This window comes from Vipera ursinii (genome assembly GCF_947247035.1).
Source record: "Vipera ursinii genome assembly, chromosome: 2".
In the NCBI taxonomy this organism is placed as follows: Eukaryota; Metazoa; Chordata; class Lepidosauria; order Squamata; family Viperidae; genus Vipera; species Vipera ursinii.
In genome coordinates this window covers 120863051-120878056 of record NC_139513.1, presented here as the reverse complement: position 1 = coordinate 120878056, position 15006 = coordinate 120863051, and the positions used below count along the sequence as shown (strand labels likewise).

At 39.2% G+C, this 15006-nt stretch overlaps 1 protein-coding gene across 1 annotated transcript; it reads left to right on the top strand.

Annotated features, from left to right (window-relative positions):
* Positions 1-282: 282 nt before the first annotated feature.
* LOC310634859 (5-hydroxytryptamine receptor 3B-like) lies at positions 283-14683 on the top strand (the record flags this gene model as incomplete). Its single annotated transcript, XM_083353396.1, has 12 exons — positions 283-295; positions 857-1014; positions 1534-1578; positions 1701-1810; positions 2509-2675; positions 3899-4059; positions 7301-7511; positions 8513-8629; positions 8877-9050; positions 9776-9921; positions 13683-13821; positions 14589-14683. The coding sequence occupies 12 exons, from the start codon at positions 283-285 to the stop codon at positions 14681-14683; spliced, it is 1536 nt and encodes a 511-aa protein (XP_083209522.1).
* Between the last annotated feature and the right edge of the window lie 323 nt (positions 14684-15006).

Genomic DNA, 15006 nt, shown 5'->3' with positions numbered 1-15006 from the left:
GGCTTTCCTATAGCCAGGAGATGTCGAACTCAAAGGCAAAACTATTTCATTTTCTTGCTTCAGTAAATTCTGTGGTCTAGACACTTCTCCGTTCTACTTTAAATATTTTCAAAACTTCTGAGAAAGAAGAAGAATGTGGAGAACAGTTAGAATGGTTTTTCTCTTCTCTTGGCTGTCAGGTAAATACATTTTTTTTCTTCTCCTACCCAATTATATTCCTAGGAACTGATAAATCTATTGTAGCACATGCATGGGTTAAGATTGGAATGAAGAATAGCAATGATGGCAAGTAGAGGTGAGCAACTTATTCTCTGCAGAAAAACATCCCATCCTTGATATATATTTTTTCAAAATAAGATTAATGATGTTTGAATGTTTGAGAAAGCAAAATGAACAAGCAGCAAGAATGTACTGTAGGATGTATTCCTTGGCAGCCACTTTCTTGAGGTTCTTATTTAACAGTTATGTGGATGGTCCATTTCATGTGGCCCATGCTAGAAACAAATATATTGTTACTGATTTGATTATACCAAAGTTTTTTTATTTCACCGAAGTTGAGAAATACACCCGTACGTAGATAGAAGAAGTGTGTGAGATATAAAGTTGGTAAAATGAGGACCCAGATTGTTGGGGGCAATAAGCTGACTCTGTAAATCGCATAGAGAGGGCTGTAAAGCTCTATGGGTCTCAGTGCTATTCCTATTGCTACAAAACATTCAAAGGTGGAGAACGGTGGAATGTTTTATCCACCCCTAAAGGAGAATAGTGTTGTATTATTCTGTTTAAACACAGACAGACAAACACACACACACACACCAAAGAACGTGTTTGTTGATTTCCATATTGTGCTTCCCAGATGCTAGCATGAAACAGATCTGTAACTATCATGATGTGGTCGAGTACCTGAACATCTCCTCCAAGAGGGAACTCCTTTTATATTCTATACCAAAGAAGAATTGGGAAGAGACTTTGGAAGTTGGCCTTGATTTCACTCTCATCTCCATTCTTTCGGTGGTAAGAGAGAATGATTGCTGTGTCTGCTGTTCTGAAGCAAAAGTGATGCAAACAGTGAACAGAGATACTGTAAAAGCATTAGTTGGGAAAGGAGAATTAAGACTTTCTCATATGTATGATTTGTTAGAAGGAGACAAGCAGAATTGTTGCTTCTTCTAGAAAGGTAGATCCAGCTGACGCTATCATGGAATGCCATGATGGATCTGTCAGTATGTGTGCATGTGATTATATGTATATGTATATGTAAATCATCTTTTTTTCCACTCCACTCCCCTACAACAATGAACTTGATTTGTACACACAAATACACATAATCACACACACTACTGACAGATCCATCATGGCATTTCCCCAACGGTCTCAGAGGCATTCCCTATGATCAGAGAAATTCACTTACTGTGAAAAGATTTCCATTGATGCAATATGGCACATGGCTGACTAAATTGTGGATTATGTCTGATTTCTGAAGGCTGGAAGAAGGGTGCATTCATTTTTTTCTTCTTTTTTCCTCCTTTGCAGCAGGAAAAATTACAAGTGGTCACATTCTACTTCTGGTTACATATGGTAAGGGTACTCGTTTTGCTCTTCTACCAGTAGCAAAGATATCTGTATTTTCTAGAAACCTAGATTAGTGTTTTTAAAAAGATAATATACACCTTTTAAATTATTCCTTTGATCTTTATTAGGTCTGGAAAAATGAATTTATCAGCTGGAACCCTTTGGACTTCTGTAACATCACCAGAATCACTCTTCCTGTGAACCTTTTCTGGACTCCTCACATTTTCATAGATGAACAGTATCTTTTCTATTTTCCTTAGCTTTTAAATATGTTTTAAAACTTCATTTTTAGAGAAAATTCGCAGTAATACAGTATTACAGTACTAACAGTATTGACTGCTACATTTATACACATTGACTCAAAGTTCTAATTCATTCCCACCTCTAGACATTAGGAGTACCATAAAGAAAAGCAGAGTTTTGGCACCAACTGCCAATATTTCAGACATATCCAGTGAATTTTGCACCCAGTTCTGATACAATTTAACATTCCCTAGAACAGGGTTTGTTACAAATCTGACTATTTGCTTAATTCAACGGAGCTGTAGAAAACAGATTACTTGAGATTCTTGGTTTTACTAATTTATGGGGCAGAAACATTGCCCAGAAGTAAGCTCTATTTTGGTTAGTGGGCCTGACACCAATTCAATATTATAGGTATTATACTGGTAGTATTTTATTACAGGCTTAAATTATGATCAAAACCAAACTATCTCTAGCATCAGCATCAGGAAAATTTAAATTCTGTCATTTCTGTCAGTTGGATTTTGTGGCTGGCTAGTTGGTTGTTATACCAATGAAGAAATTTTCTCACGTATTTTGATTGTTGTGCCATTAAAGAGATTTCCTTATATATATTTTGCACGTATTTGACAGCAATATTGTCTAAAATGTGCAAAACATAAACTTTTATTAATTACAATATTTTTCTTTCAGGGCAGATGAAGATAGGTACATGGCTAGCCGTTATGTTGGCATATCCTTTGATGGCTCCATTTCTTTATTTCAAGCACAGCAACTCACTTCTGCCTGCAACTTGGATATTCACCCATTTCCTTTCGATGAGCAAAAGTGCAACTTAACTATGGCACCATTCAATGAAGGTATCTGAGAGGAGCACCGCACAATTATGGCTTATCATGAATTTTGCTTGCCCTTCCTTTCTACACAGACTTCTGAAGCTATACTCGTGCACACATTCTCCATATCTCTCTGGTTTCTGCACTTCAGCCTACCATCGCTGCAGTCTGTAATGTATCTGCTTTATGTTTTTCTTATTTTGTTAATGCACTTTCTCCACATCATCTATTAGAAGACAGGAAGTGTGCTTTCTCTATCACAGTGCTTGTCTTTTGGATCAGCTAATTCTTATTGTCTCACCCACCCAGATTCTGATCGCTTTTGTAAGACTTTGGGCCAGGCAGTGGATGAGCCCATTTGTAAAGCTTTGGGGTACTGAATGATGTAGGCTAAGTTTAATTTATTTGTTGTTTTATTTGTCTTGATTTTATACTTGTTTTAATCCTATATTAGCCTTCCAACCATTCCACTGAAATTTGTGAGTTGGGCTGCCTCATAAATTTATATACGGTACAGTACATGTATACATTCATATAAGATTATTGCTCATTTCCATCACTAATCACTAAAGGGAAGATTTCAGCCCATATTACAGAATATAACATCTTAATGGAATCATCAGTTTTCATTTTGTTTTATGCATATATTTTATATCAGACTTCCCAGTCTGGCTGCTTCTCAGATGTCATGGCCAGACACTTGGGAAATGCTATCCCAATACACGTGGTCCTCAAATTACAACCCACAGTTAGGGCCAGAATTTCTGTTGCTAAACAATGTGGTTGTGAAGTGAGTCATGCCCAGTTTTATAATCTTGGTTGTTAAATGAATCACTGCAGTAGTTAAATGGATCATACTGCTGTTAAGCAAATTCGGTTCCCTCTCCCATCGACTTTGCTTGTCAGAAACCAGCTGGGAAGGTTGCAAATGGTGATCACACAGGACCCTGGGACACTGCAACTGTCACAAAATACATGCTTGTTGCCAAGGACCTGAATTTTGATCATGTGACTCTGAGGTTGCTGTGGCGGTCATAAGCGTGAGGACCAGCAGTAAGTCACTTTGTTCAGTGCCATTGTAACTTTGAATGGTTGTTAAATGAATGCTTATAAGTTGAGGATTAGCTGTATACTTGGAGGATAACAGGAAAGGGATGAACCTTCTATATATTCAGTATAGGACTGTCTTTGTTCTGACCGTCCTGAATTGGCAGTCCTCTGGGTCATGGGTCTTATATTCTTTCCAGAAAATGAAGTGAAGATAAAAAGCATTAAAACTTCCCAAAAGACAAACCAAGACAGTCGCCGCCATTATTTAGCTGGTGGAGAATGGAAGTTTGAGAAAGTGGGGATCATTGAGGAATCTCAAATTTATGGCGTCTCCAAATACAGTTCAGTCATCTATGAGGTATGGTGTATTGATGCATTTACTATACATCTTCTTTGTCAGATGATGTAATGATATGTGGGAGCAAGCCTGGGAGACAGGAAAGAGCCACAGCCAGGGGAACAATCAGACAAGCAACACCTGGGCCCTCAGAAGGAATGTGGGAATGGCAGACGTCTCAGAAGAGACCCTCCCTGGCTTCTTAGGCTGTAAAGGTGGTGGGGAAGACATGCACTTTCTGACTTGCAAGGTTCTGTTTATGTACTTTGAAAGATACTGTTAATGTGTGCTGATAATGCCACTGAAATAAGCAAAGCTAGTAATTACTGTATTGGTGCCGGTTCTTCTCTTGAGGGAGGTTTGGCAAAATGATAAGGGAACAGTCCTAAGCAAATTTACTAGGAAATGAAGTCTGAAAATACCCCAGGGATAAATACATGATGCACACTCTATACCCATCCTTTTGACAGTATTTCCCCCCCAAATCCAGACAGTTCTGTCTCCATCCCTACAATCAATCTATACATTATTCAGTGCAATGCCTTTCAAAGTTAGCATGCTCTGAGTTTTACGTGTGGAGTCTTCATCGGGGAGGGGGCATATAAACAAGACAACTCAAACCAAATGTATTCCTTGTAGGGTTTGGAAACTGATTGGAAGTCAGACTGATACTTTCCAATAGTGAAATAATCAGGTAGAGTAGGCCAGGTCTTAAAAGAAGGATAGAAAAGAGATTTTTGCTTTCCATAAGAAATTGAGAATAGGTATTATTATTATTATTATTATTATTATTATTATTATTATTATTATTATTATTATTATTATTATTATTTATTTATTTATTTATTTATTTATTTATAAAAGGATTGTTACCATGCTGAACACTGGATTTCAGAAAAAGGAAGATGCTAGAACTTGCATCCACAATGCTATGGATTGTAGAATTTAATATGTTATTCCAACATGGGAAAAGTAGATACTGTATATATGGATATACAGTCAGCCAGTTTGGTCTAGTGGTAAAGGCACTGGGTGAGAAAGCAGGAGACTGTGAGTTCTAGTCCTACTTTAGGCAAGAAAGCCAGCTGGGTAAGCTTGGGCCAGTTCTCTCAGGCCCAGCTCATGGCCTGATGTTACTCACCTGGCTTTCTTGCCTAAAGTAAGACTACAACTCATAGGTCCAACAGAGTTGTTGTTTGGGGGAAATAGGAGTATTAGGTAGCAAGCCAAAATAAATGTATATGCTATCTATATCGCCAAGGATGTTCAAATAAATACTCAGGTTCAAGCCCCCCCCCCTTCCGCCACCACCACCACTCAGCCATGAAAGTCACTGGGTGACTTTGGTTCATTCTCTCTTTCTCTGCTCAACCAATGTCACAAGAGTACTAATTAGGTATGTTAGAAACATAGAAAACTGACAGCAGAAAAAAGATCTAGTGGTCCATCAGATCTGCCCTTTGAGTTTTTTTGTTGTTGTTGTTTTAATTTATTAAGTTATTTATTAATTTTGATTATTATTTTTACATTTTATTTATTATTTATATTTTTATTTTTTTAAACTTTTGTCAGATGATGGACATGTGCTTATCCCAAACATGTTTAAATTCAGATGCCTGACTGACTGATCCCCTGCTTCCACCAGAAGTTCATTCCAAGCTTCCACTTTGCTCTTTCTGTGAAGAAATACTTTCTAAGAAAGTATTACTTTTTAAGTAACTATCTTTCTATCTTGTCCTCCTCCAACTGCATTTATGGGGCTACCACCTCATTCTCACCGCAGATACTAAATTGCATTCGTCTTCACTGTGTTTTGGAAAAAGATAACTCATGTACAAAAAGGGCCTTACTGCAGACCATGGTGGATATTTTGCTGCAAATCAGAGAGGCAGAACCAAACCATCAGATTCTGCCTAGGTTCTGAAAACATTTTGTTTTCAATAAAACCATAATTTCTTCTTTTGTCCTGTTTTCATCTGGCTGAGCCTCCAAAGCCTTTTTTTCCCCTAATGGATCTTTCTAGACTAAAATTTCAAAGATACTTTTTTTCTGTCAACAAGATAAAATTCTTGCTGGAACTTTGCCTAACAAACTGTTCAAAGAGAAATAGCTCACAATTTTTTCAATTAGAAATTGGAGCACGAAATGGTCCTAGCATTAGTGATCAATTTCAGAATCTCTCCAATGGCAATTTGCATTAATTCAGTCCCTCTTGGCTATTCTATCATTTCCCAGAGTATGAGAATATTAAATATTTCTAGAAAAGAAAAGATTGTGGTCTCATCCATTTTTAAGTTGCTAAAATCAAGAAGACTAGTGTTAGACTTTCTCATGTGACTTATTCATGGACAGCCCAATGACCAACTGAAAAAAGTGGTTTTCTGCTCTTTTCCCCAGCTGAAACCTCATCTACCATAAAGGTTGGATGGCTGTTTGCCTGAGATTAATCCCTCTCCTATTGTTTTTGTTTAAGTTGCATTAGGGTACAGTTTATGTTGGAATCACTATCCAGATCATAGAAAAAGGCTGATTTCCATCCTATCCCTGAGCCATTTTCATCTTCAACAATTTTTCTTCTAAAATAAAAGTTCAGAACAGTAATAGGACTGATTTTGGATAGCAGCCCCTCTAGCTGATCTGTTTTACATCTGGAACATGAGCATTAGTTACTATGATTTAACCCCACTTCACCATCCAGCAATGGAATAATTACTGAGGTATACCACTTCACTGGTTGAGTGTTGAAGCTGTCAAAACCAAAATCATGGACCCAGGAGCATCTGTGAGGGAGGAGGAGACAGCAGGAAATAGTCAAGATGGTGGCTCTGGCATGTAATCAAAAGCTCTCTGAAGTGCATAAAAAAGAAACAGATTTCTATTGAGCAGTTGCAGCTGCCATCTTGACCTTTTAATTTCTCTCTTGACATCCTTGCTTGGACCTATAGTAGGTTTAGACCAGGCATGTGCAACCCATAGTCCACAGGCCATGCAGCTCTGGACAGCTAGCAATATGGCCCCATAAGATCATAAACTTTTATCATTATTATCTGCTACTTATACATATTAACTGTGTTAGATATTTTATATGTCACCCAAGACAATTCCTCTTCACTCAGTGTGGCCCAGACAAGCCAAAAAGTTGGACAACCATAATTTAAACAATCAGCTAAGCCTAGCCTTGGGATGATTTAGCAGTTTGTACTACTGAAATTTATGTTCGTCCTGGAAATGTTGTGTTACTTTAGTAACTTTCTTTTTACAGATTGCTATGACAAGGAGATCAATTCTACATCAATTAATTGTGATTCTGCCAATGTTTGTTCTCTTCTTGCTGGATATGGCTATTTCTTGTGCTTTTGGCTCTCCTGCAGAAAAGATTGCCTTCAAAGTGACCATGATCTTGCAGGTTTCATTTTTGTCTATGATGCTTATTGACAAGTTACCACCAACATCAGATTATCCACCAATAATAGGTAACTACCTAATCATGTGGAATATTAAATAGTAGACTCCTTGGAACAGTTAGGGCTGATTACTCATTTTTAGCAAGTAACATGTTGTGTGAATCATTCATCTGTCATGGGTCTTGGATATTGTATAAAACGTCTATATATTTCACTAGAAAATTTAATGATGGATGACCACATGGAATTAAAACCTAAAAGATTTCTGCAGGACACAGCAAGTGTCACCCTGACATGGGACAGAACTCATTGACGTAAGAGCCACAGCTCTGTGCTGCTACCTAAGTTGGGAAAAGGAAAAATATAGTAATGTAATTGTTAGAGGCGGTTGAAGGGGGCGTGGATGAATTTGACTTTCTCAGAAAAGCTGATGAAATTTGCAGAATGGAGACATCGTATGTAATTAGAGGATGGCTATCAAGATATATTGGGTTCCAATTTGTGGAAGATTTGTTGTACAGGTATTATGGGGATATTCTCAATGGTCACCTTCCTTTTAAAGAAAGCTATTTTAATGAAAAGCAAAGATGATAAACTGGAAGTCAATAGTATTTGATCCTGGATGGATCAGAGTCAATGACTGTAGTGAATAGAAGTTGCTTATTGACTTTATGTAAGTTCAGTGCAACAATAGATTGTTAACAGAGGGCTTTGAAGTTTAGCTTCAGGGTTGGGACTACCTTTTGCCTTCTAGAAGGGTATTAAACTTGATTTTGCTAGTTGGCTTAGGGCCACAAGGGATTGCTCACTCCTGGAGGTGGTTGATAGGCTAAAAGACCTCACCCCTGTCCCCATCCATCTTCTTGATTCTATTATTCAGCATAGTTTTACATTTTTAATATGTATAGTTCTAAAGTTGTAAGTTGCTTTTCTATTTATCTTTTTACATTATATAAGCTGTCTGGAGTCATCCTATTGGGGAAATGGGCAGCATATAAATTTAACAAATAAATAAAATTCCATCAGTTCCAGGTTCTCATGTCTCATCCATGTATGGTTTGATCCCATAGCCTACTCATCGTCAGATTGTCCTGGTTCTTCAACATTTGACATGGACTTTGTTAATCCAGGTGACATCCAAGCTGGCATGACTGTCCTAGTTCATGTCACTCTCATATTTGAGACAGGCAGGTGAAGCATTAAGTGGTCTTTGCCCAAGGTTCCCTACTGGTAAGGTGGGTGCTAGCTGAGATTTCCCACATCAAAGGTGGCATTCTAACCACTACACTACCCAGCTGTTATACTATGTAAATATGTAAATAAATAAAAGAAATGGCTTGTTAGACTGATAATGCCTCCCTGCCTGTCTCTTGTTTTCTTTAAAGGCTAGAAGAATGGGGACAACTAATCAGGGCTGTTTCTTCTTCTCCACAGCAATATTTTTTACTGGAATCTTCGCATTTATGGTCCTTGGCATCTTAGAGAACGCCTGCATGGAATATTTCAGGGAGCAGAATTCAAAGTTCCCATCCTTCAAGACCAAGAACTTTATAAGAAAATTCTTGCGAAAGGAAAAAATAAAAGCAGAGGACTCTGTCACGGATGTAGGTGAGCTTTAGCCAACACACAAACAAGGAGAAGGAGAAAGTGCAGAGGGATGCAGACAGGTCTATAGGTCAGGGGGCCCATTTGGCCATGTGAAAATGGGGGTTCTGACAAAATGGATGCCATAGGAATGGTTGCCCATTTCCTTAATATTATTTCTAATTTTTAGGTTTACCTCTCATTTTCCCTTCAGGAACACCCAGCTATGCCCATAGCCTGTCCTCCTCCCATTTTTCCTCACAATAACCGTTCAGTGAGATAGAGTGAACTGAATGTGTATGTAGTCTAAAATCACCCCATGAGTTTTGTGGCTGAGGGTGGACTTGAATCTGGATATCACCCTTCCTGGTCCAATGTTAAGCACTATTTCACTAATATTCAGAACAAAGATCATATTGGGCATTTGCCAAATGGCAAATTGCTGAGGCTGCTCCTTCCACTACTTGAGTGCCTCCACCCAATTGCTTGCTGCCTCCCATGTAAGCTAGGGAGTGAACGCTACACCTTGGAGGTAACTGGAGAGATTCCTCACTACATGACCTTGGTATCTTTTGTGATGGGCACACCCACCACAGCATGCTCCTTCTGAATAGATCAAATCTCTAGCATGTCAGCCATTCTGTGTGGCACACAATTTGTTTTAAAAATGCCACTTCTGGCCTTGAAAGAATCTCCTGATTTCTTTTGAGGCAATAATACTTTATTACCTCTCACTTTTTCCCATACAGGAGAAGAGATAGCCATAGAGAACAAACCAACAAGGGAGTTTCCTTTGGTGGAAAATGACCACACAGACAGCCTTGTGTTTCTGAAACAGCTGAGCCTGGAGCTGCAACAGATCAAGAAGCACCTAGCTCTGGAAGAAGGCAAGGAGGTTTCTGGCCCTGCCATAAAGGACAAATATGTCCATTTGGGGAAGTGCCTTTGTTATATCCGCTTGGTCTTATCCCTTGGTTTTATAGCCTTCATTGTGGTGCAGTGGAGAAGCTGAAGTATAGTCTGGAACCAGCTTGCTATATTTTGATGGCCCCAGGTCACAGAATGTGCACATGAAGCACGATTGTGCTAATTTCCCCTTCATCACATTATGACAAGCAGCCTCCAGTCTGCGTTCATATCACACGTAGGCTACCGTATTTTTAAAAATGAGCTTTCAAGCTTCTACTTCTCCTATAATTGAAATACGCCTTGGTATACGTGACACTTAATTGCATTTTCAACAATTTACTGCCTGCATCAGTATATGCTCCAAATCCAGGGTGAGGGGAAGTGCTAGCCCAACCATGCTTTAAACATTGAAATGAGTCTAATCTGCAGATCCCATTCAGGAAAACCAGAGGCATTTCTGCCTCCACTCAGATCTAGCTCTTGTTTCCCTTTCTTCCGGGGGATGTTTGGCTCTAGTCCCAAGACATCCTTTCACCCATAGTCCTCAGCCAATAAGCTCCTCTTCAAAATTTCTTCCACCTAAATGTTCATCACATGAAAAGCTATTATGGAAATGAAAACCTTACCGACCATCCTTGCAAATTAATGCACATAAAAAATGAGCAGAGCTTTGATTGCACCATCATGTCCACCATCTTGACTTTTTTTCCCCAGCCGTATCTTGTGGACGCCCCTGACCTGATCTATTTTAAACACTTTAGCCTCCTATTTGATCTCAGTGGCAAGACAGGAGGAAAGTATTATAAAAAATAAATTGTACTTAAATGTTATGAATACAAAACACTGTAAGTGTTGATATCCGTAACTGATCCGTGAGGAAAGTGTTTTGACAGTGGAGTTGAACTACTAATTTGTCCTTCAGGCAGGGTCTGAAGATGGTTTCTTTTCTTCTTCTGACCATTTTTGGTCCTGCTCCCTTTTCTTTTTTTCCTATTTCTTTAACTACATCTGAATGTAAACCGCATGCATGTGGGTATCTAATGCATGATCAAGATAGTACAAATATAAAATTTTTTGTCAAAATCATGTAGAAATCTTTTTAAAAATGTATTTGCTAATCTCAATATCATTGTAGTTGCTTCAGGAGCATTACCGTTTCAGCTAAACCATAAAGCAGGGGTGTCAAACTCAATTTCATTGCGGGCCGCATCAGCATTGCGGTTGCCCTCAAGGGGCCAGGTGGGTGTGGCCTGGGTGGGCATGGCCTACTGGGTGGGCGTGGCTAGAGTGCATATGGCCTACTGGGTGGGCGTGGCCAGCTCTACATCGTTTGCATCAAGGGTGCCTATGGGGGCCTGGGCAGGAGTGGGACTGATCTGAGGGTCTCTGTCAGAAGGAGGGTCTCTGGGCCAGGGCCAAGGCAGTGGGGGCCGTTCCCTCACTGTTTCCAGGATGGCTTCGCGGGCCACATGAAACCACTTCGTGGGCCGGATCCGGCCCCCGGGCCTTGTTTGACAGGTCTGCCATAAAGCCTTCAGGATGAACCACCTTTTAGTAGATCAGGGGTGTCAAACTGCCGGCCCATGGGACGGATGCATCATAGCAAAACCGTGCCCACCCCATTGCCGGCAATGGCAAAAAAGTCACGATATGTCACGACACATCACATGACGTTGTGAGTTTGACAATGTTATATAAACTGTGGCATTAGTGGTCCAAACTCATGCTAGATAGGGCAATGTTGTCAAAGAGACTGGCTATGCTGTCAAAGAAGGTAGTGGGCTAACGAGGATTTTTTTAAAATCCTAAAATTTCCCAATGGACAATCGAAGAAAAAAATAATGAAATGTGGGATTAAAACATTGATACATACGTAAGAAAATATATTTAAAAGACAAACAAGTCTAGTGCATATTTTCCCTCAGAACTTTATGAAATAAAAAATTTTTCTTTAATATGGTGTTCTACATTTTGTCTAATAAATTTGTGAAAATAGAGTGGGGAAAATTGCTGTAGAGGTTTCTGTATCATAAAGTGCTATCTTTAAAGCATGCCCGAGTTCCTTGGAGATGCAGGGATAATGATCAAGACAAGATCTCTCAGCAGTTGTATCAATTCTCCATTAACGTTTGGTTGAAACTGTTTGTGTGTCCCTACCTGTTCTCATTTCTCAGTAATTGGAAGAGAAGGGATGACTCTTGCAGTCATAGAAAAGCGAGATTTTAAATGGCTACCTTTTAATCCTTTTTCTAGCCTAGAAGCTCTTGGAAATAAGTTATCAGCATGGTCCCTTTCAACAGAAATGCAGCAATGCCATCAGTGACCTATGTATGACTATAGCCTAACCAACAGAATAGTAATAAGATAGTGAGGAACGGATTTAATGTATTACAATGAGTTGAGGAATCAAGTTCTATAAATAATTATAGCAAATTTTCTTAAAGTAGAACTGGCCAGAATGCTATTTGAATTGATGGCACCTTTGCCTTCTGTGTGCATGTGCAGGTATGTTTTTGGCCAGAGCAGCAGGCAATGGATAACTTTTTATTTAGTTTTCAGTTTTTGTTCTTTCAACCGCAATTTTGTTTTCATTTTAATAGATAATAAAGAGTTTGATTTGTATTAAACCAGTGTTAAACCATCAGATGGGCCAGAGCCCCCCCCCCCCAAAATCAACACCACAGGAAGACTAAAACCAAATTTATTGAGATAGGCTATGAGTATCTTCCAAATCTGATTGTGCTGGACTCCTCTCTCTCCTAAGAATCAAGGAAGTGTCTGTGTTAGCCTCTTCCAAATCTTATCTCTGTGTTATAGACTTAAGACACACTTCACTCTTTTTTGCTTTGAGAGTGGCGCAAAAATCATTTCTTCTCCCTCAACAATCACCAACTTTCATTCTAAAAGCAATTTAATAAACTACTGAAAGGGCAGAAAGCAGGGAAAGAAATCTCCACTTTAGCCAACCCTATATAATTCAGCACTCAGCAGGATTTCTTTGGGGAAGAGTTCCTGGTCATAGTTCTCACCGAGCAAGAGCGGCAGGAAGATACAGAAGATAACGAAGGGAAAAAGCTTAGAGACACTTTTGGATGTTGGGCGCAAGGGGCAGTCCCACTCCATCCCATTCAGGCACATGCGCGCTCTCTGCCACATACATCTAACCAAGTGATGAATAAACAGAACCACCATGATTTAAAATTCGCCATACTCTGGTGCTAGCCTTTATATTGAAAATATTTTACCCAGTTACAATCTCATGGGAGACTATTCTACCTTATTCCATTAGAGTGGCCAGCTTGTATCAAAAAAAGAGGATCAGGTTGGTTTGGCACGACTTATTCTGAATAAACCCATTCTGGCTCCTGAGAAGCAATACATCCCTTTCAAATTGCTCACAAACTGGCACCTCAATGACCTGTCCAGAGATTTATATGGACATTAAGATGACCAGTCTGTAGTTTGCCAGGCTCGGGGTTGGGGTTTTTGTTTTTTTGTTTTTTTCATCCTGTGGTCCTTTTTGAACATAGCAGATCCTATTTCCAATCTTCTGGCTCTCTGCCAGTCCATCATGAGTCCACAAAAAAGGGCTCCAAGATGACTCTCCGTTGTCCCATGCCTGATCCCGGAGTCTTAAATTTATTTATGTTGGTCCAATTCTGCTCGTCCATTTCTTTACTTATCTTGAATTGCAGCTCGTCAGCTGTGTTACTTAATGCCTTTTGAAACCCATTTCCTCTTTCAAAGATCAAAGCAAAGGATCAATGTGGTCTGTCCTCTTCCAGTCATCTGCCTTTTCCCTCTCTTCAGTTGAATTCCCGTGAAATTCCTGTCCTTTTTGCTAGCGCATTCAATTGGCCTGATCAAAAGCCTCATAATGTTGCTGGTAATTCAGAAAGCTGGTGCTGAGAGAGAGCAAAGTCCTATGAGATACTCTTTTCATATTCTTCCTTCCGTCAGTTTTTCAAGTCAAGTTGCACGAATCTTTTGTGCTTATGACGACCCCTTCTACCTTGAGGTTCTGAAGACCCGGCACTTCAGGAGAGGGCTGGGGAATGCTGAGATTTGGTCCTCTCCATTTGGAAGTACATCTAGTAGAATATTTTTATGATGAATTCTTGATACTTGCTGTTTTTATAACTCTATGGGCTGGTTTACATCAGCCATTCAGACTCTTCAAGAATTGAGGAGCATAGATATCAAGGAAATAAATACGTAATCTCTCATTCCACACAGGCTTCGTGCCTTATGAACCCGACTCTCTAAAATACACTGGAATTATTCTTCTTCCTTATTTTTAGCAATTAGTAAGCTAGACTTTTCTGTTGTTAGTTGAATACTGATTTGGGTCTTTTTGTTAGCAATGTGCCAGGATATTTCTAATAGCATGATGTTTATAACAGCTATAGCATACATTCCCCACAGATGTTAAATTCCGAGGAAATGATATAGAAGAACATTATTATATAAGAGATTTAGAGAGGTTCTGGGAGATCAGTCCTAAAGGAAAATCAATTTTCACTGTAAGAAAACAAGCTTCTTTCCAGTGGACTCTTCAAAAATTGGCAGTGACTAAACAGCAATTAACAAATTGCGAAAGCTGAGGAAGCAAGTAACCCGTATATTTCTGGAGCATGCTTCCATTATCTCTAGCCTTTGGATGTGCTGCCAGTCCCAATGGCAACATGCCTCTGGAAGAAAAGTGTACAGGCTCCAGAAACAGATATGGCTATCCAATTTCCATGTGAAATTGCCCAGTCTTCACTCTCCACAAAGTCAACCATTTAAATAGCATCGGCTGTCTTTAAATAATTTGCTTTCTTCTGAAAACACGAGATGCTCTCTCCCTGCCCTAAAGGGAAAAACATTTGCAACTTTATAGAGGAGTAAAAAAAAAGGTTGTCACGTGAACACACTGAGATTGATCTATAAGAGCCAAAGATCTGGGGTGGGGGGATGGGGGGTGGTGGAGAAGAACATTTAAAGAGCTAAGAAAATAGTGGTACAAAACAAAGACATAGGAACAAGGGCACAAAAATTTACAGATTAAATAGAATAGTAGAATAAGATA